Source organism: Cicer arietinum, chromosome 7 (genome assembly GCF_000331145.2).
Source record: "Cicer arietinum cultivar CDC Frontier isolate Library 1 chromosome 7, Cicar.CDCFrontier_v2.0, whole genome shotgun sequence".
Lineage (NCBI taxonomy): Eukaryota > Viridiplantae > Streptophyta > Magnoliopsida > Fabales > Fabaceae > Cicer > Cicer arietinum.
This window is the reverse complement of record NC_021166.2, coordinates 10,211,514-10,237,293: the sequence shown is the minus strand read 5'-3', so window position 1 is coordinate 10,237,293 and position 25,780 is coordinate 10,211,514. Positions and strand designations below refer to the sequence as shown.

The following is a 25,780-nucleotide window of genomic DNA, read 5'->3' as shown; positions in this document are numbered from 1 at the left end:
AAGGGTAAATAATTAAGTCTCGTGGCAATACGATCAGGGTAGAGGGTCATACTCACGGGGTGATGGTGTACCCAACGTGGAGCAGGGGAAAATGTGTTGAACTGGATATTCTTACTTAGTGTGGAGAGTTGGACTTGTTTGAAGTTAAAAGCACAACAGCTTCTTCTCTTCTCCTTTGTTTTCAAATACACGCCATGATTTGTCAATCCGATTAAATATATGAGACTTTTGAGAACTTGGCAGAAAGAAGAAACTCACTAAAAGTAATTGGCTCCAATCGAACTAGATACTTAATGATAGATACATGTACCAATTAATAACCTTTTTTTAGCCGTAAAGGAAACAAGAAAACAAATGGAGGCCAAGCCAAGCCAACTAAAAAAAATCAGTGATCTGAAGCCCGAGTCTCACCCAGATACAATTGGATAACTAATTATTTTAAACAAAACTTGTCCTTACTTAGGGTGTAGTTGTTCCTGATTGTAGCCTTCTAGGCAGATAGATCAATATTATACACAGTCAAAAAATAGTGAACATCTTTTCCGAGCTTTTTTCCTCTTCATATTTTTTTGGAGATTTTGTCTTTAGAGGTCATCTGTACCAAAATAGCGGTCACCAAATTCTCCTAACCCAGGCACGACATGGATCTGCTCATTTAGTCCTTCTTCAATTTCCGAAGTGACAACTTTCAGTTGTGGAAAACGTTTACATACACAATCTATTCCTTCAGGAGCCTGAAATCAGTTTTGAAATTTATTATGTTGGTATTCATTAACCGTAGGGTCTTTACTTAGTATTCAATTGAATAACTTACAGAGACGAGGTTGAGGAATATTATCCTGGACTCTGGAACTCCCTTCTTTATAAGAAGCTCGATTGCTTGGCTGGCAGAGTTACCTATATAAATCAATACAACAAGGTGCATTAAGTCAATATTTTCCAATCTTATATAGCTGTAATTATAATGTAGTGTCGCTCTGAATTAATTTGTACAGACGCATGATGAATAAAAAGTTTGTACAAATGAAGAACACAACTGACCTGTACCAAGTACTGGGTCCATGAGAAGAACATGTCTCTCTGAAATATCTTTCGGGAGCTTCTCATAAATAAGCTTATAGAATGAAAACATTGTGATAAGTTACATTTGAAGAGTTGTGTCATCTTACACTGAAACAAACAAATTTAAGAAAGAATGAACAGAGTCATTACCTGAGTTTCATCACCTTCACGGTGGATGAGAATTTTTCCTATTTTTATTCCTTTACAGCATGCACGCAGAGCATTTTCCATGCTTTCACCACTGTAAAATTATAGGAAGTTATAAAATTGCTTTATATATATATAAAACAATGAAGTAGAATTTATAAACAATATGGCATCAAAGTTCCAAGAAATCGCTTAAACCCACAATCCACACATCAGATTAGGGTTATTACGTATTAAATTATACATGTATCATATGTGAAATTGGTTTCAGACAGAATAAAATCATTACCATATGCAACAAGGTTGGAATTAAAATTAAAACCTACGTAATGGGTACCGGTATCTTGAAAATGTTAACAAGTTTTTTTCCCAATTTAACCATGAGATTAAAACATTCTGTAGATCCAATATCTTAAAAATGTATGACAATAGAGCATGGAGTTAATAAAAAGTGTGAAGAATAACAGTTCCCGTTAACCTTTTGAAATAGAAAAGTTACCTTCGAATAACAGAGACTCCACACAATTTCTTACAAAAATCAACTCCAATATAAATTGATCCTGAAATGGGAGGGGGGAAATAGAATTTAGCAGTCTCTATCTCTAAGCTTTGCAGCATCATTCTAGCATAGCAAGTCTTCCATGTTATGCTAAAACATAGATAACTGAAACACTTGCTGGCAGATTTAAACGATAGAATGAAGATTTAAACGATAGAATGATATTTCCTCTTCCTTAGACAGACCTGTAGGTGTGATAACTTGTTTCTCTGTAAATGGCAAGTAACCAAGACCATGTTCCACTACCTGTTAAGTCCAGTGATAGTAATATTAGTTTGTTAGTGGAGGCTGTAAATCCTGTTATCTTGTATAAAGCATTACCTACCAAACGAATTAGCCGATCCGAATAAAAAATAAAGTCATGCTTCGATATTTCCCTATCACGAATAAGAGTGTGCATGCCTCTAATCTGTAATAAAACCCCAACTTTAGAAGTTAGCTTATGAGAAATATCTCCTTGGAGCAATAAAAAGCAGACAAAGAGTTTAGGAAGAGGAAATGATGTAAGATGAAAATCACCTGGAAAGTAGACTGTATAACATTCAAATTTGGATATATCTTACAGAGGTTATGTTGGCCAAGCTTAGTGCGGATATGTTGAACGATCAAATCAATTGCTACATGATTATCTCCCCCACGAGGTATGATGACATCAGCATACTTTTTGGATGGAAGAATAAAATCATCGAAGGCAGGCTTAACAAATTTAGCATACTGAAAATTCAGTAAGATATTTCCTTATCAGCCATAGAGTTCATGCATAGGTCAACAATCAGGAATTTGTAGTGTACAAAGCTAAACCAAATTTAGATCATTAGCAACAAAGTATTTCATGCAGACGATAGCATAGAACCAATTAGTTATCAGATTCAATCTATCAAGTTCGTCGTTACTAGGGCCACCCTCCAAAAAAAAGCAATGCATAAGCATATTGCTTTCTGGCCTCTTTCATTTTAAGAAAGAAGAAAAACCATTTGATAATTTCTACCACTATTGTAAATTTTGCTTTTATCTGGGTATGAAAAACAGGAAACAATTAATGCAGTTTTGGCTCAAAGCACTTTACAATTAATGAAATTGGATTGTTGTTTCTGGCACTAATTTATCCCTACCACAACTATTCTTTAGAATGGACATTACGAGCATTATTTATTTGTTGTCTTTCTAATTTTTTTTTATTATATATCAATTGTAAGATATAAATATAAGAATAATTCCAAATATAAATATATTATATTTCATAAATTATAATTCCAAATTCCTGAATTTCTAACATGTCAGTCTGCTGAAGTTATAATATTAAAAAGATTATATGTCTTGCCTGTTCCAGTACAGAGTGCACATCTCTACCCCTCTCAACAGTATCTCGCTTTATTCTGCGGGAAAGTCTTACATCAGGATCTACATAACATGCAATGCAATATCAGTATGACAACAAGCATAAGAAAATATGAAACCACCGACAATTTCTATAGAGAGATCATTATCATAGAAAATTGTCGCCAAGTATCATTTTAAAAACTTCGATTGAACCAATGGACAAGCAGAACATGGAGCACACTCCTCGCTTTATTAGGTCACATGATTCCCCATTGCCACTCATTCTATTTATGTTGGGTACTCTTACAATAGGGATGAAGGCTTGAATTAAATTGTTTGTTTGTACTTGGAAAATTAAATTAAATTGTTGTCATATTCCTCTCAGAACTCAGCCTCAGAGCTCAGCTGAGACAAGATTTTTCCAAAACAAAAGTTGATTAATAAATTCACTATGAATTAATGCAACAGTGCATCCTTTTATGCAAGACAGAACAAGGCATAGCACAACTACACATACTAGACCAAATATGTGGCATGTACCATTTTATTCTTTGCTTTTAAACCATCTCCTTTTCCCTATAACAATCAAAATTCAGTGCCTTTTAATCCATTTAGCCTGTAATCAAAATGGGACAACAGCTTGAAATGATATACAAAATGGAAGATCAAGAGACCTGCATCGACAAATATCTTCATATTCATCATGTCGCGGACACGCTGTTCATGAAAAACCAATATACCCTCCAAAATTATTACTTCAGATGCATTTACCTGCCAACGGGGAGTAGTAGTATTAGTAATGTTGAGCACTTGCCTATATTTTACACGGATATTACACCAACAATCATAATTCTCTGGAAGCAGCTGGATACTCGGTTTCAATAATCATCATGGTGAAGAAAGAGCATTTAGTTTGAAGGGGGGGGAATCAATAGACCACGGGAATGAACTAGAAACTTATACGTCTATGCCATCTCTTCTGACACAGATCAGGTGTAAATGCTTGGTGCATGTTTAAATTAGTGGCTTGACTTAATTACAAAGGGACTTCTATGGTATATTGAAAAATTAACATGTGTTGGTACTATTAAAATTAAATTGCCAATAGTTGAATGACATGTCATCCATGTACCAAAACTCTTAATTTAATCAATTTTAATAGATACTATAGTAATGCATACATGGACAAATTAAAGAAAATTATTGGTTAAAAAGTTCATAGTACCGATACACACGTTTTTTATTTACGGTAGAACTTGTTTATGTCACCTTCATTTTAATAAAAGTTACACTTTGAAGCTTCAACAAAATCAATATAACCATGAATTTACCAAAGTCACTATCAATCCAAACTTACACTTATAGATACAAGGACAAGTATATAAATATAAATAAAAGGTATCAGGATAATATCAACTGATGGCTCTTTAATAGCAGATTATCTCTTTACTTGTATAAATGAAATGATTGAAACATGGCAGCAAATCGGAAAACAACTGATACTAACACCCCACCTAATTTGAACTTATCAGAAATGTACCTGTCTGTATCTGTCAGAAGCTCTCTGGTGGAGATTAAAATCATAAATAGGAACCTGAACTGACTGTCCAGATTTAAGCTTGGTGAGTGTTTCTACAAGTTGCTCTGTGTCAAATGCATCTAAGAAAAACCAAAACATTTATTCCAGATCACATGACTGCCAATATGTATGCATAGTAATCTTAATTAAATTTAGTTAAGCTTCTTGTTACCATACCAGGATGATCGAAATTATACTCATGAACGTGTTTCGATTCATCATTTGTTAAACCACGATAGAACGAATCCTACAATAACAGATAAATTACTTAAGTTATTAGTAGTAAATCAGTAATTAATGTGAATCGATTTCTTTTAGTTTCAAGAATCTCCTATTATCCATTACCAGCAGAAAGTTATAACAAGTAGAAAATCGCAGTGACCTACCTGATTGACGAGAACAACTCTGTGATCTTGCAGCTGTTGAATAATCATGTCACAGACTGTGGTTTTCCCCGATGCGGTACCTCCAGAGACTCCTGATTCACCGAAATAACGCAAATCGAATCAAATGCAGGAAAATTATTCTAATAAATGTTTTGATGTCTTTATTTTCCAAGTGTACGATCAAAATCATCCAAGATACAGATCAAAGAAAATCAACAACATGAAGGAAGTGTGTGTATGAGCGACGATACGCAAAAGAGATTCAAATGGTGTTAGGTTTCAAAGAAAGATGACCACTGTTTGTTCAAATTTCCAGTGAACCAAACAGATGGAAGAGAAAAAATAGTTGTTAGTTGTTGTTAATGAAAGAAGAAGAGGAAAAAAAAAAAAGAGTGGTTATATTATATATACCGATTACGAAGATATTTTGAGAAGAGGATGATGACGTGGATGAAGGATGCCAACCGGAGAAATGCGCCCCGGAGAGAGACTCCATTACCGTTGTGTTTTGTTTTTGTTCTCTCTGAACTATGCCTTCTTCCAAAGCTCTTATATACGTATGCTTATTGCGCCTTTTTTTCTTCTTTTTTTTCGTCTTTGTTTTTTCTGTCTCATTTTTTTTTTAATATATATATATATATATATATATAGGTGAAAGCGAGTAAAATCTTGGAAAAATAATTTATTTCCATTTTTAACTACAAAAATATATATTATCTATTTTTAAAATAAATCCATATTAATATTCATCTTTTAGTAGAAGCAACCCTCAATTACATTTAAGATCCTCGAAAAAAGTTCAACATTGCAGATTTGACTCTAGAAGTTAATAAAATAAACAAATTAAGGATTAATATTAATATGACACATGAATAAATTAAGGGTTGATCATTTTATTTTTAAAGTAAATTGTTGGTTTTAAATGAGTATAATTTATACAGATGATAATTAAAAATCTTAAAAAAATAACTAACACCTTATATGACAATGTTAGTGGTTACCAAAAATAAAATTATGACATAATTAGTAAATAGCAATTTGGGTTCCTCTTTATTTTAAATTTGATATTTTTAGTGTGAGAAATTGGTAAAGGAAACAAATTAATTATTGACATTTTAGTTATTTATGATTGATTATCGTTGGATATATAATATTAAGTTTATAAAATATTAATAATATTAATTTTATTTTATAAAGTCAATTGTTTATTGTAGAGAGCTTCGTCAATCGTCACAATTAAAAAAAAAACAACTAAAAAAAAAGAAAAGATGTATAAAGCAACTTTTAGAAAATTTTACTCCATTGTGTATTAAGTTTTTCGATACACAAAATTCATTTTTTTTTAAACATTTTTAAAAAAAAAAATTTTAAAAATTAAAAACTCAAGTTGAATTTTAAAAATTAAAATAAATAATTTATATAAAATGTGAAGACAGACGTATGAACGATGGGTAGAAGGATAGAATTTTCCAACTTTTATTATCATTAAAAAATTAAAAATATCACCAAATTTAAATATCTTTCCAAAATATAGCCTTCCATTTTGGTAGAGAAATGAAGAGGGTTTTACCTTGTTGGTTGATAACAACTCGGTCAGCTGTTCAATATTATGTGATGGGTATAGAAAGATATCTATTAGGAGAAGTGAATTCCTTAAATGGATGAATAAATTAGAATATTTAAATTTACTAAAAAAAATATTTTTTTATAAATACCAAAATATTATTTCAAATTTAACTTCATCAATAACAAATACATATTTTTAAGGGAAATAATAAGTCTATTGAATCAATTATTATTTTTAATTGATATAAAATCTTAAATGACAAAATTAAATATCAGTCATATCAAATTCAAATTAACTTAAATGATATTCAAATCTATTTTTTTTACTTTTATCTATCTTTTAGTGGTACACCTATTTTTATTTATTTTTTTAATTAATTTTAACATTTAACGACAACATCTAAAATAAAGTTAGTTCATAGCAGTATCCAATAAAAAAGTTTAGACTTCATATAAATGCGATATGGCGTATCAAAATTTTAAAATTTGAATACTTCATAAAGTTCATCTAATTGTACTCGTATTATCGCATTATAACTGAAACAAATGTTAGGGATAATGAGATAAGAAAATGTATATTGAAATGGATATTTTGTCATAATCTAAAATATTATCTGAAAGTTATTGACAATTCTACCAATTTTTTGTAATTTTTTTGTATTTTGTTAATTATTTTAATGAACTAATTATTATTAATAAATAATTAATATTTTATTAGTTTTTAATTATTAAATATAAAAAATTATAGTTGGAGGTTGCATCTGAAATTTACGGCCATCTACTACAACTCAAAGAAAGTAAATTATATTTTGGTAGGGGCCTTTCCTTGAGATGCAATTTTCTTTTCAATTTGAAAAAAAATACGGTATATTAGTTTTATATGGTTTGAGATTGAAAAAAAGGATATAGTAAAGAAAAAAACTTCTTTCAAAACAAATATATCTGTTTTGAATTTTCTATGTTTTAATATTATTGAACTTTCTGTTTGGTGTGATTTGTTTTAAGCCAGAACTAATTAATTTACTTATAATTTTGTTGTATTTTTATTTTATCTGTATACTTCTTGCTCGTTTATTTTGAAATGAAATGTTGTTGACACTAGCATCTATAAGAAAGATATGTATTAAATATCCAAATAATTATTGAGGATAAAAAATACTCCCTCTATTATCACGTAAATATGAAAGTGTTTGGAGTTTTCTTTAGTCCTAATAATAAGAAAAAATTCACTCATTTTAATAGCATGTATTGATTGTTTATTTTACTTTAATACACTTAATCTATTTTTTAATAGAAATGTATTGTATAAACTATATTTTTTATAAACTAAGATGAATTAAAATTTGTCAGTTAAAGAAGAACATAACCAAAATTTTAATCATTAAGATCAAACCACATACCATGTAAATTATATTGGATAAAAACAAATAAAAATCATAGTTTGTCGTTTGAAGTTAAATACACTAGAATCTTTATCTATTAAGACCAAATTATTTATCTCATAAACTACTTTAGTTAAGAATCAATGTTAATTGGAATTAACCTCGTGCAGTCAAAGATGACTAAAGTTTTTACCTCTCACACCATGTCGACAAGTTTTTTACAATTTTTCACCTTTACAATTGATTTTTATTTATTTATCAAGAACCGAATATTTCTCATCTAAAAGCTTTTTAGTGCACTTCATGTTTCAATTGCTCTACCATAACACATTAAGATGGGCTTCAAATAAGGTTGTAATATATGTTGGATATGCATACCCATCTAATATAAATTATTTTGAACCAACATAGAAGACCTATTTACATATAGATTTATTGGCTGCAATTTTTATCATGGAAAAATATATCTATTAGAATGAATTATCGTTGTCTCATATAATCAAACAACGTGAACTAGAAGTTTAAAAGACCCTATATATATATATATATATATAGCATATCAAATAAGAGTTTCTATCATTGATCAAATCATAAATAGTTAAGATTAAAACAAATAACGTAACATTTTTAAGTGGCTATGTGATACTTTCAATCATAACTTTTCATGTATGTTTATATGGTCAAGATTTAATCTTATCACCTCTCATATTAAAATTAAGTTGTTAATGGTTCAATTAAAATAAATGTTCTTGTTGATCAATCTAATATTACAAATGTGTCTCAATTATGTTTGAAGCATGAATAAGATATAAATATATCTATGTTTGATACATGGTTAAGAAAACATAATACATGTTAATTGATTATTCTAAAACTCGGGTAGAACTTTCCTTAACTTCTACTATTCCTCTGTAATTATTTCCATGTTGAGGGGGAAAAAGTTAATTCTCATGTAAATTTATATACATTCTTTTAAAAAAATCTTATATTTTCTTACTTTTTTGACAAAATAAATTCATTCATTCATCTAAATTAATAAAGTACATCAGTCGGGAATAAATTCAAAGTGACTATAATTAAAAATGATAAATATACAAATAAACTCACAACATAACACAAAATAACAAAGTATTTACAAATTTGACAAAATTGCAGTGCTCAGAATACTCATGTTTTCATATATGTGATGTCGAGTGTCGACGACATCAAAGTCATTGGTTAATTTTGTAATGGATTCAAGCAACTTTGTCAATTTGAACCAAGTGAGCACCACAGTCATACGAGAAATCAAACAACGTTGCATCAAAAAAACGAACAAAACAACATGGACAAAACCGAAAAGCAAAACAAACTCTATGTAAAATCACTCATATAAATAAATAAAAAATATAGGAAAAAAAAAACGAATTAAATTAGTGAGTTTAGATCGTAAAATAACCTTAAATGACTCATCCACTTAAGAAGACGAGAGACGTGTTTAGACCTAAACGAGAATGGTGACAACTTTTTTCTTGTTGTTTTAATGAATTATATTATTACTTTTTCAAAATATATCCAAGAAAAAGATTCCCATCATTATAATTTTAGAAAAATTGTTCTCAAAGAGTTATTTTTAATAGCTTGAAACATTTGCACCTAAAAAACAAAAAAGTTCTCCTCATTATAATTCAAGAAAAAATATTCTTCTGACATAATTGATATTTTAATTTTAGAAGAGACTAACTAGCTACTTGAAATTTATAAGATTAAAAGAGATTCTAATAAATTATGTTATTAAAAAAATACGACGGGCTTTAATCAATAAAGATCATCGACCAAAGTTTATTAAAATTTGTAAACAATTAATATGTAGATGTCCATGTTTTCTTATCTTTCCACATTCTATAACGTGATCTATATAACTCCCACATATATATGATTTTACTTATTGTTAACGACTTTTACTTCTGATGGTAATGAGATTATTCACACATTTGTTACTTAAAATATTGTCTCCTATAAAAAAAACTCATATTAGATTGCAATGATTACAATACTTAAGAGAATAATAAATAAATAAATCTCATCTTCTCTGTTCTTCATAGTTCTTTTTAGTCCATTTTATAACACAAAGTTAGTATTCCATGACTGATATTATTATTGAGTGCTAGAAAACAAATTACAAAATGAATGATTTATATAAATTTACATAGCTGAAAACTAATTAGGCATAATAATGTACAAAAGAATGAATGAAACGAACCAGGCAGTAGACAGTAGACACAATGAACAACACATAGACATAGCAAGCATCACATTAATCACTCCATCATAACTCTGAATTCTTCAAAACTAAGCACACCATCCCCATCTAAATCAAATCGACCAATCATAACTTTACATTCCTCAATAGACTTAAAATCCCCCAATTTTTTCAACATCCTCTTCAAACTCTTAGGTGTTATGAACCCACACCTTTCCGTATCATACATTTCAAAAGCCTCCTTCAAATCTTTCAATTTCTCTTCCTCGCCCCCTGATTCCATAAGGGTTATCAAATCCTCCAAACTCAATAACCCATCACCATCAGAATCCAATGACTCAATAGCAATTTCCGCTTCTTTCAATAGAAATTCTCCTCCGATCTTTGTCATTCTACTTCTTAACTCATAAGGTGAAATCTTCCCGTCACCGTCTTCATCGAAGTAACTAAGAACACGCTCGAATTCCATGTCCCTCCTCATTTTATTAATTTTTCACAAACCAAAACCCTAAAATTCGAAATTATATACAAAGTGAAAATCAATAACAACGAAGTAATATTATGATGAATATAGGAGTTATTATTATTATTATTATTATTATTATTATTATGCAGAGAATTGTTTTTCTCTTGTTGATGGAAACATTGGGTGGTGTTATGGAGTATATATATATATATATAAGGAATTTGAAGCGGTGTTGAAATTATGGATGGTTTATGATTGGGATGGTGCAAGCAAGTTGCTGCGAGTGTTCGAGGAAGAGAAAAATGGCATTAACGTCACGGCGTGTGTATTATAATGTGGGTAGTTGGTGAGACAGAGAGAGTGCGTTTTGAACGGAGAAAGAGAAATTGGATAACGCGGGCCAGGACTTTTCAAATGGACTCGAATAACCAATTAACGGTCAAATGGACACGTGATTTTTTTATTATTATTTTTTTAGACTAAGTTAAATTTTATTTAATGTATTTTAGTATATTTTATTTTTGCATACTAGTTGGCGAAATAATGAATCTCAACTGGCACGGCCGCCCAATGAGTTTCAAACGCGTCGGTGCCACCGCAGACACACGGTGCCAACACTTTCCTTATCTAAATTGTTTATATATTATTTATGTTCTCATAAAATATGATATTAAAAAAATGATACGTCAAACAAAAATTAATGATCAAAATTCCTAGCTGTTAATTTATTATTTTCTTGGTTTCTCTTTATGTTATACCATCAGTTAAGTTAAGTGTGAAATTTGGTTTTTCCGTCTCGTGACAATGTTTATTTTATTCATATTGATATATTAATCTTAATTTAGTATAGACATATTCAATGAATAATTTCGGTGTTCTTAATGTTGCAGATTCAGATATATATATATATGTATTTTAATCAATTTAGTTTTATCAAATTTGTAAGTATTTTATCATTTTATGCTATTAACTTAAATGTTGCGAGTTTGTTGACAAATTCATCATTTTTGGTTTTTGGCGAATTTATCTTTGTGTTGTTCTTGATCGTGTATTATCTTAATTTGAATAAAATAATATTATTTTTAGTCAAAACAAATAAATTGATGTATTTATTCTAAAATTTAGATTAAATACATCTATTTATATTGGTCAATTTTCTTTTATATTTGAGATCAAAGAAAGTATACTTGTATAGAAAATGTGCGTCATTTTTTAACTTAAAAAAATATTAATTCTTTATTTAAATTGGTAGAATATGACAAAAATAACACAAATTTAATGCAGTTAAAAAAGATGAATATGTAAACAAATTTACAACATCTTAGTTAATAACGTAAAACAATAAAATACGAGTTTTATCCTTACCATCCATAAAATATTAATTGTTACTATTGATTGTTGCAAAAAATATAGCATAAAACATTTAAACACCTACACGTGTGATAAAAATAATATCATCAAAATACTCATACTACGGAATATATAACATTGATGATCAAATCACTAATTAAACATATAATGAATCAAAGTTGATTTATTAATATATTAAACGAATCTTGCAACAAAAACATCAACAAAACCACCTTATACTCAAACTATAGTATCACTAAAAATTAAATAAACAAATTTATGTGAAAATTATTCAGTTTGGTACTACTTGAAAGAATAACAACGTCATTGTTTATATCTGTCCTTCAACTATTCTAGAACAAACAACTAAGAGCATTGGAAGTGTTTTGTCAAATTTTCTTTGTTAAAGACCAATGTCTATTATATAACCTTTCTCTTTCTCTCTTCACTTTTTATAAATTCTACGTCATAAGTTGTATTAAAATAAATGAATGTTATTAAAATGTAATGATAAATAGTTATTGGTGGAATTCATTTAAAAAAAATTGAAGTGCTAGATTTGAGAAATTAAGTGTTTATTAAATATTAAAATTATAAATTATAAATAAATAATGTGTAATCATGTGAACCATTTAAGCACTCAAATAAGGTTATCAAAGTTGTGAGTGTTCAAAGAGCAACTCTATTGGGAGATATTTTACCTAATAAGGACCATCATCTATTAGTTACCTTCGTATGAGAAGAAAAAAATTGGCATACCTTCCTGTGAGAATAAAAAATTGGCGGCTATTAAGAGAATGACTCTAATAGCACAACTCTCTTGTCACTTTTTGTGGACCCCGCTAGATAAATTGTATTAAAATAATAATAATAATAATAATAATAATAATAATAATAATAATAATAATAATAATAATAATAATAATAATAATAATAATGTTATATAGTATTTTTTCACGAATAAATTACAAAGTCTAATATTTTAAGTTTAAAAAAGTAGTATTTTCCTTTAAATAATGGCTAAAATACACTTTAGGCTTCTCCATTTCACCAAATCTGCAATTTTTGTTTCTCTAGTTTTTTGTTTTGCAATTTTGATTTGCTAATTTTAAAATTATTGATATTTAATTTGTCTCTTAATTTGAGATTTAATTTAGTGATGTAATAAATATTTAAGTGATATCTCCACCATGAATGTAATTTTTGTTTTATAATATGAAAGTAATTTTCTTAAACCTATATTATATACGGAAGATTTAATGTGGTTTGTTGCACACATATAGCAAAATGTGGTTTGTTGCATAAAAAGGGAAACATATGTAGCTTGCTCGCGGGAGGAAAATCAGATCATTAAATATGACATAAAAAGCTATGTGTTGTGTATGATATAAATAGAGAGGAGCAGACGTAAGAAAGGGGGGAGAAAAAGCCGCACAGAGATACTGTCACTCTTTATTTAATTTTGTTTATTATAATGAATAATTTGTAATTGATGTATTTTTTACTATAATCTTACTTATTTATTTTAGTTTGATTTTGATTATATTTTATTTTAAATCTTTTTATTGTTCGAATGGAGTATTAGGAATTATTATCATTTGTATATTTTTAATCAATTATTATTAGAAGAATGTATAGAATAATTAAGATTATAAATTATTATACAATCCGTATTAATTTTAGTTTTCACAGTTATAGTAAAAGGATAATCATGAAATCGGTTTGCAAACCAAGTATATTAAATGAACCCTAAAAAAAAAAGAGGTAACTTGAATTGGTCCATCCCCCAACGGAGCATACTCCGGATCTTGGCATAGTACCAGGTTTTTTTATGTGGATCACAATTTCAAGGACTTGAAACGGGTTTCTACTTAATACGTATTCGCATGAAAATCAAACACAGTCGTAATATATGTCTCATTCACAAATCATAATGAGGTAATTGCTCATTTCTTGCTTCTTCACTTTTTTTTTCATTTTTGTTGAGTAAAAAGTACGTTTGTTTATTTCCATTTTTAAAAGCAAGTATTCAAAGGCCTTACATTTGCACCATTTGTGTGTTATTTACATAGGATGTGTAATTTTTATGATATATTGACAAAATAAAGAAGTGTCATTCAATTATCATCATCGAAATTTGTATATTAATTTCCTCCATTTTCTCTCCTTAATGTCTCTTCTTTACTAAACATTCTTTTAAGAATTTAATTTTATATATTATCAATTTAAAAAAATTTATATTATCGATAAATCACAATTATTCTTATGACGGTAGAAATGATTGTCATTAAAGTCAAATATTTGAAATGATGTGATAGTTATGATTAATTCACATTAAATCATTTTTTTAATATTTTATTTATTGATTGTTCTAACTCCTTTGTTGATAATCAATAAATTTTGGTAAAATTTAGGAACATGGAAGATGGAACTAGAAAGGATGGTAAACCAAAGAGATCAAAACCTAACAATGAAGAAGATCTCATAAACCAATTGCCAGATGGAATCCCTATAATCATTTTATCTAAATTGCCAATAAATGAAGCTGCTAAAACAAGCATCCTCTCAAGAAAATGGAAAAGGCTATGGACCTATTTCTCAGGGACATTAGAATTTGATGGTTCACCTATTATGAAAGACATGAAAAAAGACATTAAGAATATTACAAGAAGGCATTTACATATGTCAATGCATTTACATATGGCAATGGAAACCATGTTTGATGCTGAAAGACAAACATATACAAGTTGGATCAATGAATTGTTCAGTTCACTTAAAAGTCCAACTCTAGAAGGATTAAAGTTTTGGTTTCCTATGAAAACTGTGTTTGATATTGATAAATGGATTCACATTGCAGTTAAAAAAAAGGTTCAAAAGCTTGAGCTATATTTTGGTCGTACAATTGATTATGTTCTTCCATTGGAATTGTTTAAGCTGGAAAGATTTAATTCCTTGTGTGTGTTGCGCATGAAATCGATTACGATGACCGAACAGATGCTTGAGTATTTGCTTTGTAACTGTCCATTACTTGAAACATTGAGTTTGGTTAGATCTAATGTTCCAAAAACTATGAAGATTTCAGATTCATCGTTGAATTTGAAGTGTCTTGAGTTGGTAGGATGTTTGGAGCTGACAAAACTTGAGATTTTTGCTGAGAAATTAGTGTCTTACAAATACTATGGGTCTTTTATTAAGAGAGAATTCAAGAGTGTTCCAAGCCTTGTGGAAGCATCTTTTGGGGGTTACTTTGTGCAATTTGCTAGAGAAAGCTTTATTTCACAAATAAAAGTGCTTAAATTGGATATTACACAAAACTCACCTGAAATAGTACGTTTTTATACCTTTTCTTTTTTACATTGCTTTTGTTATAGAGATAATTTATATATAAATAGTTATATGATAAGTGTTTATACTATAAACATTTAATTAACTTGTTTATCTAATTAGAGTCGAAGAGCAGTATGTTTTTAAATATTATTATCTCCGCAGATTTACTGGTTAATTCACTTTCCGAAATTGAAAAATGTCAAACATTTGGAGCTGGTTGCTTGTTTTGATCATGACATCACACTAAGCGCTTGTGTTATGTTACTCAAGGCAACACCTTCACTTTGGAGCTTCACACTTAAGGTGAACATCCTTGTGACTCTAGCTTTGTTAATTTCTGTCAAAAATACTCAAGAATATGGCCTTTTTTTATGGAGACAATAAAGAAAACACACACTTAGATTATGTTAGATTAAGCATCTTTCGAATTTGGAAAACTTGTACATTCATACTCGGACTATCGGTTGTTGCCACTCTAAAGTTTGGCGGGCAATGGCACTCAGAACATTCCGACAACCACATAAAGGAAAGTCGTTGAAAAACATTTCCCACCCGCCATTACTTGGCATCTACACGATCCTCATAACAATACACTTTATGAAGGCTTTTTACCTAACTCAAAAATATTTGTTTTTCTTGTAGTAAATTGTACGTAAACATTCTGAATCTATCTTTTTTTACATGTTGCAGAAACTAAATACCACACCAAGTTTTAGACCAGAACAAAAATTTACAGCAGAATGTCCGTACAGTCTGAAGGAGTTGGAATTGGTTGGGTTTTATGGAGCAGCATGTGAAGTTGAATTAGTTACGCACATTCTTGAGAATGCAGTTGAACTCAAGAAGATAACTATTGATACAAGGTTACCAACTAAACCGAAACGGAGGAAAACTTGGAATCATGAGGAATCAAGAAAGCATGCTTTGGGATTGAAGGAAAAAATACCACCTTGTATTGAATTTGTTTGCCTTTGATGACATATTTCAAATCCATCATAAATTTTATTATTGAGAACATAACATTATTACATTAGCATGTAGTTTCAGCTCTTTTATGTGATTGATACCTGAAACTTTTAGTGCAGGTATGCAGTATAGTTTGATACTGCATGAAACTGATGCGAATGTTTAGAACCAAGTTTGCAAATCAATTATTGTGATTCAAGGCATTCTCACGGTGAAAACTTATAAGCTACGAAACTAAGCTCATAGTTGAAAACTTATAAGCTACGAAACTAAACTCATAGTTGAAAACTTATAAGTAGAGATGTCAATTTGACAAGCCCCTTAATTTTTTTTATTTTTTTTTATTTTTTCACGAATAAAAAAATTTCAACTTTTTTTTCGAGAATTTTTTATTTATTTTTCTCACAAAAAAAATAAATTTCAAAAAATTTTCAAGAAAAAATCTCAATATTATCAAAATATTGGAGGCTTATAAACCCCCTCTCTTAAACCCCATGAAATAATGGGCCAAAATTTAAAAAAAATTATTTTTATAAGGGAGCTAATATTAAGGATTTATTAGGAAAAAAAAAACTAAGGGGCCTAATAGTTGAGGACTTTTTTAACAGCTTTACTTATAAGGCATTCTCATAGTTGAATAACAGAATTCCTACAACTAGAGATGCCTACATTTCTTCAAAGATAAAATAAAATATAAATTATTTATTGAAAAATACAGCATTTAATTAAATGATAAATTCCTTAACCGGTGTAACATTCCAGGTTCTCAGATAACATTTGTCATCATTTATTAAAATTAAGGTGAACCACTAACAATTCAAACTACTCTCTAGCTAAAATCCACTTTCTAAACAACACAAATTAAAATAACAGAAATAAAGACATTAATGTTGTCTAGTGCAGCAAAGCAGACCTTTTATGAAATCAACACTTTAAAGGCCCTGCTCGAGCATTGCCCGGACCCTCATCGGAAGACCGTAAAGCCGAATAAAACCAGCAGCATCAGCTTGATCATATATATCACTACCCTCAAATGACGAAATATCTTGCCTATACAGGCTAAAGGGACTCTTCCTGCCTGTTACAGTAACAGAACCTTTGTACAACTTCAAAGTCACGGAACCTGTTGTGGTTGCCGTAATCTTCTCCATAAAGGCGTCCATGGACTGACGAAGTGGGTCGAACCATCTTCCAGCGTACACTAACTCTGCATATTTAAGGGCTAGTGAATCTTTGACCTGTATTGTTTCACGGTCAAGTGTCAGAAACTCCAACTCCCGGGCTGCGGCGAAAAGGATAGTTCCACCAGGAGTTTCGTAGACTCCACGGCTCTTCATGCCTACAAGCCGATTCTCAACCATGTCGATGCGGCCAATTCCATGCTTTCCACCTATCTCGTTGAGCTCAGCGAGTAAAGTTGCTGGTGAAAGCCTCTTCCCGTTGAGTGAAACAGGAAGCCCTGCCTCTACACCAATTTCCAAATATCTGCAAGACATTACGCATGCTTTGAAAAATGTATGGTACAACTTCCAAATACAATTGCAACTGCAACCTTTTTAAAAGAGTTTGTATTTTCACACAAATTGTGACTACAAAAATCAACAATTTAGACGATTAACAGAGTTCAAATACATGATTAATTATGTTTATTTGATGGAATAATAAATATAACAAAGTGTTGCAATTCATTAACCGTCAACTAAACACAATTTTCATGTGCATAATTGAACACAAATTGTGGTTAATGGATATCATGTATATTCAACACCTGAAAATTGTTGTTAATAACATTCAAATTCATGGTTAATCACATTCAGTGAATAGTTAATTAGTGACACCTTGTTGTATTCATTAACCATCTATGGAACATAATTAATCACATATTTAAACTGCATTAACCATTCATATTGTTAACAAATTTGTGTCAAAATACATTAACAGAAACTTGAGGTTGTACATAGAGTAAATTAGTGAAACCGCGAGAAGGAAGCTTACTCTGCTTGATCTGGAGCATCCTCTGGGTCGACAGAGATCATGAACATATCCTTTTTGGGCTCATTAGCCGGGTCTTCCAAAATATCGCCCTTTAGTGTCACAGAATGCATAAATCAGAAAACAATAACATGTCACTCCCAAAGTATAGTTTTGGAGCTACACTTCATAAAGCATAATCCATCCTAGATCAACTAAAGACAAGCAATTTCAGGCAATGTGGCAAAGAAATGATATAGTGCATTTCCTTTGAGGATTCATATGCTCTCTAGAGACCGCTAACAAATGAAAGGATTACTTGAAATACTTCTGAAAATACAGTTCACACCTTTAGAATCAAATTACAGTGAACCACAATTTTTGTTCTTCAAAGATTCAAGTGTCATCACTTAAGCTCTCAAATTTTGTAGTCTACAATTTAGTGAGTCCATTTCATTTTGGTCCATCTGTTAGGTTATGAATGAAGGCCACCTAAGTAACATTAATGTGGTGAGTAGGTAAATAGCCATATGCGCTCTAGACAGCCTTCCAACAGAGAATACCAAAAAGGACTTAAATGGTGATACTTACAATTAATCATTCTTTGAAGGACAAAAATATGTATTCTCATAAACCATTCTTTGAAGGACCAAAATGAGGGTTCAGTCATGAAAAAAGTACATAGAAAAACCATACACAAACATTCAAAGAGAAAACAGACAAATCATTAGACTTAGCCAACATTCAACACTATAACTACAGCTAGATGGGGGATAACCACAATGCATACCTCATGGCTAAGGTGCCATAGGTTCCTATCCCTGCTGTATATGGATTTCTTTGTCACTGGAACAGGAACATTATGCTTTTTAGCATACTCAATGGCATCTTCTCTCCCTGTAATATCCCACTCCCTCCACGGAGCCACAATGTTTAGCTTGGGGTTCAGAGCAAAGAAAGTGAGCTCAAATCGAACCTAAATATTTACAAATAAACCAGTCAGAATAATATGATTGGCACAACATAGTGACGTAAACCTAATAGTAAGACATGCCTGATCATTTCCTTTCCCTGTACACCCGTGGGAGACAGCATCGGCTCCAACTTCTTTGGCAACATCCACCATGGCCTACCAGTCATCACGAATCAATTAATATAATTTCATTATATTTTAGGAGTGGTGACATAAGTATCCTCCGCTATCATTGTCAATTACAGGTGAAATGAAATACCAAACTTCAAGTAGAAGTACCTTTGCAATTACAGGGCGGGCCATTGAGGTCCCAAGCAAATACTTCCTCTCATAAATGGCACCAGCACGCAGGCAAGGAAATACGTAATCTTTAACAAATTCCTCCCTCAAGTCCTTTACAACTAATTGAGAGGCTCCACTGGCTTTGGCTTTGGCTTCTAGACCATCCAATTCTTTTATACCCTATGAAATTAATTTTGTTGCCACACATGTAAAACATCAGCGATAAACTGAGTAAAAAAAAATCTCCAAGCCAGATGTTTACAATCTTAAACCGTCTCTTCCAATAACCAATTTAGAGAACAATAATCTTGACTACAAAAATTAAATCTAAAAGTCACAACATACTTGGCCAACATCAGCAGTGAAGCAAACAACCTCACAGCCATAATTCTCTCTGCAACACCAAAATTATTAAGTAAGATAATATAACAACAACAACAACAACAAAAAAACTATTCAACAATAGGTAATGTCGCAGTCACGGAGTATCTACTGTTCAATATCCCCAGTCAAATCCTGAATTACATAAAAAGAAAGAATCGCCAAAAATAAATTCCCACACTTTAATTTAATACAAAACACCAACACTTTGAGTTTAAAACTCGTTGGATCATCTATAATTACAATCTCAAAATGGTTCCTGGTCTTTATTTACACATTCCATTCAAAAAACTTGTCATTCAGATTACACAAGGGAGTGGATCCTGAACCAATGATAGAAATCTAGTAGAAAAACGAGAAAAATATCAAGGCAACGTCTATACCTCAGCCAAGGCACAATGACTGACGTGTCTAAGCCGCCACTATAAGCCAGTACGACCTTATTCAATTTTCCGCGTAGCCCACTACCCTTCTTGGCTTCAGAAACTTCTACATCTGTATCACTGCGCACTACGGCTTTAACAACTGCATGTCACAAGAATTCCAATAGCATTATAAACATTAAACTGAAATATCAAAACAGCATCAAATCAATATAATCAACACCGAACACACGTGCCTCCACTGAATTTATCCACTTTCAACACAAACCATCCATAAATTTATTTGTTTATTGTTGTTATGACAAAATTCTTATAGGAAATGCTCATTTTCACATTCAAATTCACAGTGAAAACAGATGAGTCAATTCTAACAGATAAAGAATACAATTAGAGACATAGCACGTTAATAATTAACAAAGTCTTGAATCTTAATTAAAAGACTCAACAATAGATACACATTAGAACAATAAGAAATACTAAATGCAAATGAGTGATTCTTCTTAATTTAAAGATCCACCATTATTCATATTGTGTTTATAAATCAAGAAAATAAAGGCAATGCCAACCACATATTACAATGAATCTTAAGACAAATAAATCTCACCTTGAAGTCTACCGGCACCAACATTACCTCTTGGCCTCAACTACAAATAACAGAAAAGTCCAAAATAAGACCAAAACAAATATGTAAACAAAAAAGGGTCTCAAAATATGAAGCAACAACGTATGTTTGTAAACTTTAAGAATTAATTAAAGTTTGAATAACGATCACCTCTTTGAAAGAACATGGGTTTGCCTTCCAGGACCGATTAAACAAAATGTTATCTGCAAATAAAAATCAAGGAACCAAAAAAGAGAATAAAGGGTCATGATAAAATGTTATCAGCATCAGAGAAATGGGGTTTTGAAATTGTTATCATCATTCAAATAAATAACATAGGATTTTTGCAAGGAGAACCTGTTGCATGTAGGGAAGGAGGAGTAGAAACGCATGGATGTGAAGGAAATGCTTTCAACTGAGCCATTGGTGAAATGAACAAAGAACAACTTCTCACCTTAGTGCTGCTCTGTTAGTGCGTGTCTGCGTGTGCTTGAGCTGCGTCTGTTTTTAAGGGTTTCAAAAGTTTCAACTTTGTTTTTTGTTTTTTTTTTTTAACGGAATGTTCATTTTCAATTTTGTTTTTATAAGAAAATTAGGTAATTCATTTATGTATGTAAAATTATTCTTAATTTTACTTTTTGTGTATTATTTTCGTTATTATTATTTTTCATGTTTACTTTTTTATTACAAAATTGTGTATATTTAATATTTAATATTTAAATATTTGTAAAAAAAATAGCGACAATAATTTTTTAGATTTTTTCTTTATGGCTCTCTTTAAAAAAAAATACACACTTTTAAAAAGTGAAATGAACATATATTGCAATATGAAACTTTCTAAAATTAACAATTAATAAAAATAGATTATTTTGTCATGTCATATCATTTAAGTAGCTTTAACATATGATTCATAATTGTGATTATAAAACTAAGTACTTTTATCCATCTCTACAATTTACATGTCCAATATAATATTTTTACTAAACATTTGTGAAACAAAACATATAAAATTACATGTGACATGTCGTCATGATAAAAACGTTATTTAAATTAATTATAAATTTGAATTGTCATTTATTTTTATTAATGATTTTATATTTTGATTTTATGTAAAATTATTATAAGTTCATAACTTTCCAAATCCTCTCTAAATAAATATTATACTTTCTCATCTCCCAGTTCTTTTTAATAGACGTGTGGTTTAAGATTTTTTTTTTTTGTTTATAATTATTCATTAAAATTATTTTTTCTTTTTTATTTAAATAGATAATTTCTACTCATTTTTTGGGTACTTTTTTGGTGATTTTTCTTGACAAAAGTGATATTTTTTGTCTTAGTGTGGTATTTTTTAGTTTTTGTCTCGACATACTGTATTCGTGTTAATTCAAATGAACAAAGTAAGTTTAATTTATTACAAATTTTAATTGATTTTAGTATCGTCGACGTTATAAGTCTAGAGATACAAGTATTTCAAACACATAAATTTTATTATATTTATAAGTATGTTGTAATATTACAATATTAACTAAGATACCGTGAATTCATTATAAGATTTATTCTTTTTATTTTTTAATAAATTTATATTGCATCCATATATATTTTATGATTTGAATCGAAAAACATCATTTCTATTAATAAAAAAATAATTCAAATAAGACTTCGATCTCCATTGTTGCCTCTTTTATTTTATAATACATTGTAGTTTCTTTTCTTTCTTTTTTTTTTTTTTGAAATATACATTATTGTCTTATTATTACCTTTTAAAAAATAATAACAATTACCTTATTAGGGCATGGAGGTGAAAATAAAATAGACCAAGTTGGCCTATAGTTTATTAACAATTTTTTTTATTTTATATAAGGTGGGCTAAATTATTTTTAAGAGTTTATTTAGTTAAAAACATTCGAAATAAATAAAGTCATCAAAAACTTTTTATGTTTATTAAATCAAATTATTTAATAAAATATAAGTAAAATTCTTTTTGAAATAAATACAAATAAATTATTTATTACTACTAATATTATATTATTAAGTTTTTATAGTTAAATCATAAGTTTGTTAATATTTTTTTGTAATTTAAATATTATGATCTATATCAATGTTTGAGATACTTAAGTGTATATTATAAAATATATAAAGTTATAATCTCTAAAATATCAGATAAGATAATAAAATAGAATTTAATTAATTAACATGTTAACTTGTTTGTTTATTTACAAAAATATAATGATGAATAATGTAGACTTTCATAAAATAATAATGAATTAAACTTTAAAATATGTTTTTAGTTCTTGTCAAAATTTTAAGAAAGTCGGAACAATCCTTGACAAGAGATCTTTTAAATGTAATAGGTTAAAGTCAGATCTAATATTTTTAATGTAAGTCTAATCCGACTTAACCTATTTTTACTTATATTTTTATATTTACAATCTCGTTTATTTTTAAGTATATATACTTCTAAAATATCGCCGATACTTGCATCACACTCATGAATACTTTTTTTCTTTATCATTTTATTGTGTGTAAAATTTATAATTTTCTTATATATTAATATAACATTATTTAAAATTTGAGTGTATTAGTTGGTATATCATAACACAATTTTTTTACCTTTTGATTTTGTTTTGATTTTATAGAGTGGGTTCAACAAGTTAACTCTTTTAGTTAAATTATAATATATATATATATATATATATATATATATATATTCATAAAGAGTGTTAACAATATATTTTTTAACATATTTTATTAAACTGATTAAAATTTAGTTTTTATATTTTCACCAAATTATGCAAACTTCCTATAAATTTGATAAGACTCAGTAAAAAAAAAAATTGTTAATGTACTCTTACCTTAAAAAGAATTTAAAAATATTGTATCCCTGTCTGATATTTGTATCCATAGCCGGCTGACATCAGTGACATGTAACCATATCTTCATAGGTACGATCCTATTTATGTTTCATAAATTTATAGGTTCAAATTCAATTTTTCCATTGAATAGGTTTCATTGTTCAAAATTCTTAAATTAAAGTAAGAATTAATGGCTTTGACTTTCTCTCTTTTGTTTTTCTTAACTATATTTTAAATTTGAACGTTTAATTATTTTTTTTTGTCATTTTTTTTAATATTCATTTTGGATTTTTTTTTCACCTTTATCTTTTTTCTCAATAACCTTTAATGCAACAAAAGTTATAACAAGTTAGCACCATATGGTCATTGACATCCCTTCAAATAATTGTCAATATTTGTTCATACACTTAAAAAAAATCTTCTTTCATATTTTAAAAATATATTTCTTTAAAATAAATTATATTTTTCATATTTATTTGTATCTTCATTTCCTCTTTGTTAAGATTGTACATTGATTTTATAAGTGGTCAAAAAATTAGACTTCAGTATTGCATGACAATAATCACATTGATGTTTGTAAAGATTGGGTAAAAAATACTAACATTTAATATTTATAAAAGATAAAAAGATAAAAATAAAAATAATGACTAAACATGTGGGAAGAAGCTCAAAATTGCAAATATTAATGACTAAACATGTCCAAGCTAAAGTACATCATGCTGAGATGAATGCTTAAAAGTAGAGATGCAACATTGAACTTTTTAAGTTTATTAAAAATCTAAATCGGAGCTATAAATTTTATATCTAAAAAATATCTAGATAATTTCATAAATCTAGCTTCCCGTGTTGACGAATATTTTGTGAGTATTTGAATTGCGTCATTTTTATATTTCCTATCAATAATAATAATAATAATAATAATAATAATAATAATAATAATAATAATAATAATAATAATAATAATAATAATAATAATAATAATAATAATAATAATAATAATAATAAAAAACAACAATGGTAAACACAGGTCTCATTTGAGACAGATTTGTATTATCTACTTTTCTTTATCTTTGTAATTTTGATGACTTTAGTATATTTTGAGAAACAATCAATAATTATAATAAAGTAATAAAATTTATTTTGATGAAAGATAAGTCTTGATTAAAAGAGAGATTAAAACAAAGTCCACATATATAAGGTTCAAAGATAGAGGATATATATATCCAATTTGCAACTTAACAATATCAATAGTGTGAAGTCTAATGGATCATAATTGTGCTTATGCTTATTAATTAGTGGAAGTCTATAACTTTATATGAAACTAATGTAATAATTTTTATTTTGTTTGCCTCAGTTTATGTGATGTTAGTTAGTTAAGTTGGTATCTAATTGGAGAGAAGGGATATCTATATAAGCCATGGCTTGTAGCTTGTTGGAAGTAATGCTAATGACAATAAGTGATTTCTTGATCAATTGGGGAGAATTCAAGTGAGCATAGAATAAAAAAATTTAGAGTTAGGAGAAATATTGTACTCTACTTGGTTACCGATAAAGAAATACAAAACAATTGTTAGTGAGGATGTAGGAGATTATTGCTCTAAACCTCAATAATTTTTGTGTCCTTTTCATCTTTAATCATTTATATTTCAATTATGCACTTATCATTCAAAGTTTATGGGTTGAATTCATAACAAATTGGTTTATTGGTATCAAGAGTCTGGTTCAAGAATAAGGTTATTTCTTTCCTAAACAATGGTTAGAGCAAAATTCGATATTGAGAAGTTCACTGGTGATAACGATTTTGGGCTACGGAAAATCGAGATGAAAGCCTTGTTGGTTCATCAAGGATTGCAAGATGCATTGTTGGACATTTCGATAATGTCGACAACATTGTCTGAAAATGAGAAGAAAAATATGGAGAGCAAGGCACACAACACCAACATTATTTCCCTAGGTGATGTTCGTTCTCAGAGAAGTTGCAACTC

The 25,780-nt window shown here is 29.1% G+C and overlaps 4 protein-coding genes across 4 annotated transcripts; 1 reads left to right on the top strand and 3 right to left on the bottom strand.

The window, feature by feature from the left end:
- Positions 1-258: 258 nt before the first annotated feature.
- On the bottom strand, positions 259-5,618 carry LOC101489181 (uridine/cytidine kinase UKL1, chloroplastic-like). The gene is made up of 14 exons (XM_004515766.4): positions 5,465-5,618; positions 5,054-5,145; positions 4,845-4,914; positions 4,629-4,747; positions 3,763-3,859; positions 3,090-3,169; positions 2,288-2,482; positions 2,094-2,177; positions 1,954-2,014; positions 1,709-1,769; positions 1,213-1,303; positions 1,042-1,114; positions 815-897; positions 259-734 (listed from the first exon to the last, which is right to left on the bottom strand). Exons 1-14 carry the CDS (start codon positions 5,547-5,549, stop codon positions 585-587), a joined length of 1,341 nt encoding a protein of 446 aa, XP_004515823.1. The 5' UTR covers positions 5,550-5,618; the 3' UTR covers positions 259-584.
- Positions 5,619-10,114: 4,496 nt separating this feature from the next.
- LOC101488854 (uncharacterized) lies at positions 10,115-10,984 on the bottom strand. Its single transcript, XM_004515765.4, has one exon. It carries the CDS (start codon positions 10,722-10,724, stop codon positions 10,302-10,304), a length of 423 nt encoding a protein of 140 aa, XP_004515822.1. The 5' UTR covers positions 10,725-10,984; the 3' UTR covers positions 10,115-10,301.
- Positions 10,985-13,874: 2,890 nt separating this feature from the next.
- LOC101488512 (FBD-associated F-box protein At3g52670-like) lies at positions 13,875-16,405 on the top strand. The gene is made up of 4 exons (XM_004515764.4): positions 13,875-13,997; positions 14,474-15,386; positions 15,549-15,689; positions 16,077-16,405. The coding sequence occupies exons 1-4, from the start codon at positions 13,972-13,974 to the stop codon at positions 16,359-16,361; spliced, it is 1,365 nt and encodes a 454-aa protein (XP_004515821.1). The 5' UTR covers positions 13,875-13,971; the 3' UTR covers positions 16,362-16,405.
- A 648-nt stretch (positions 16,406-17,053) lies between these two features.
- LOC101489509 (argininosuccinate synthase, chloroplastic) lies at positions 17,054-21,470 on the bottom strand. Its single transcript, XM_004515767.4, has 10 exons — positions 21,301-21,470; positions 21,115-21,167; positions 20,947-20,986; positions 20,343-20,484; positions 19,924-19,972; positions 19,576-19,758; positions 19,378-19,452; positions 19,114-19,299; positions 18,348-18,436; positions 17,054-17,837 (listed from the first exon to the last, which is right to left on the bottom strand). Exons 1-10 carry the CDS (start codon positions 21,365-21,367, stop codon positions 17,285-17,287), a joined length of 1,437 nt encoding a protein of 478 aa, XP_004515824.1. The 5' UTR covers positions 21,368-21,470; the 3' UTR covers positions 17,054-17,284.
- Positions 21,471-25,780: the final 4,310 nt, after the last annotated feature.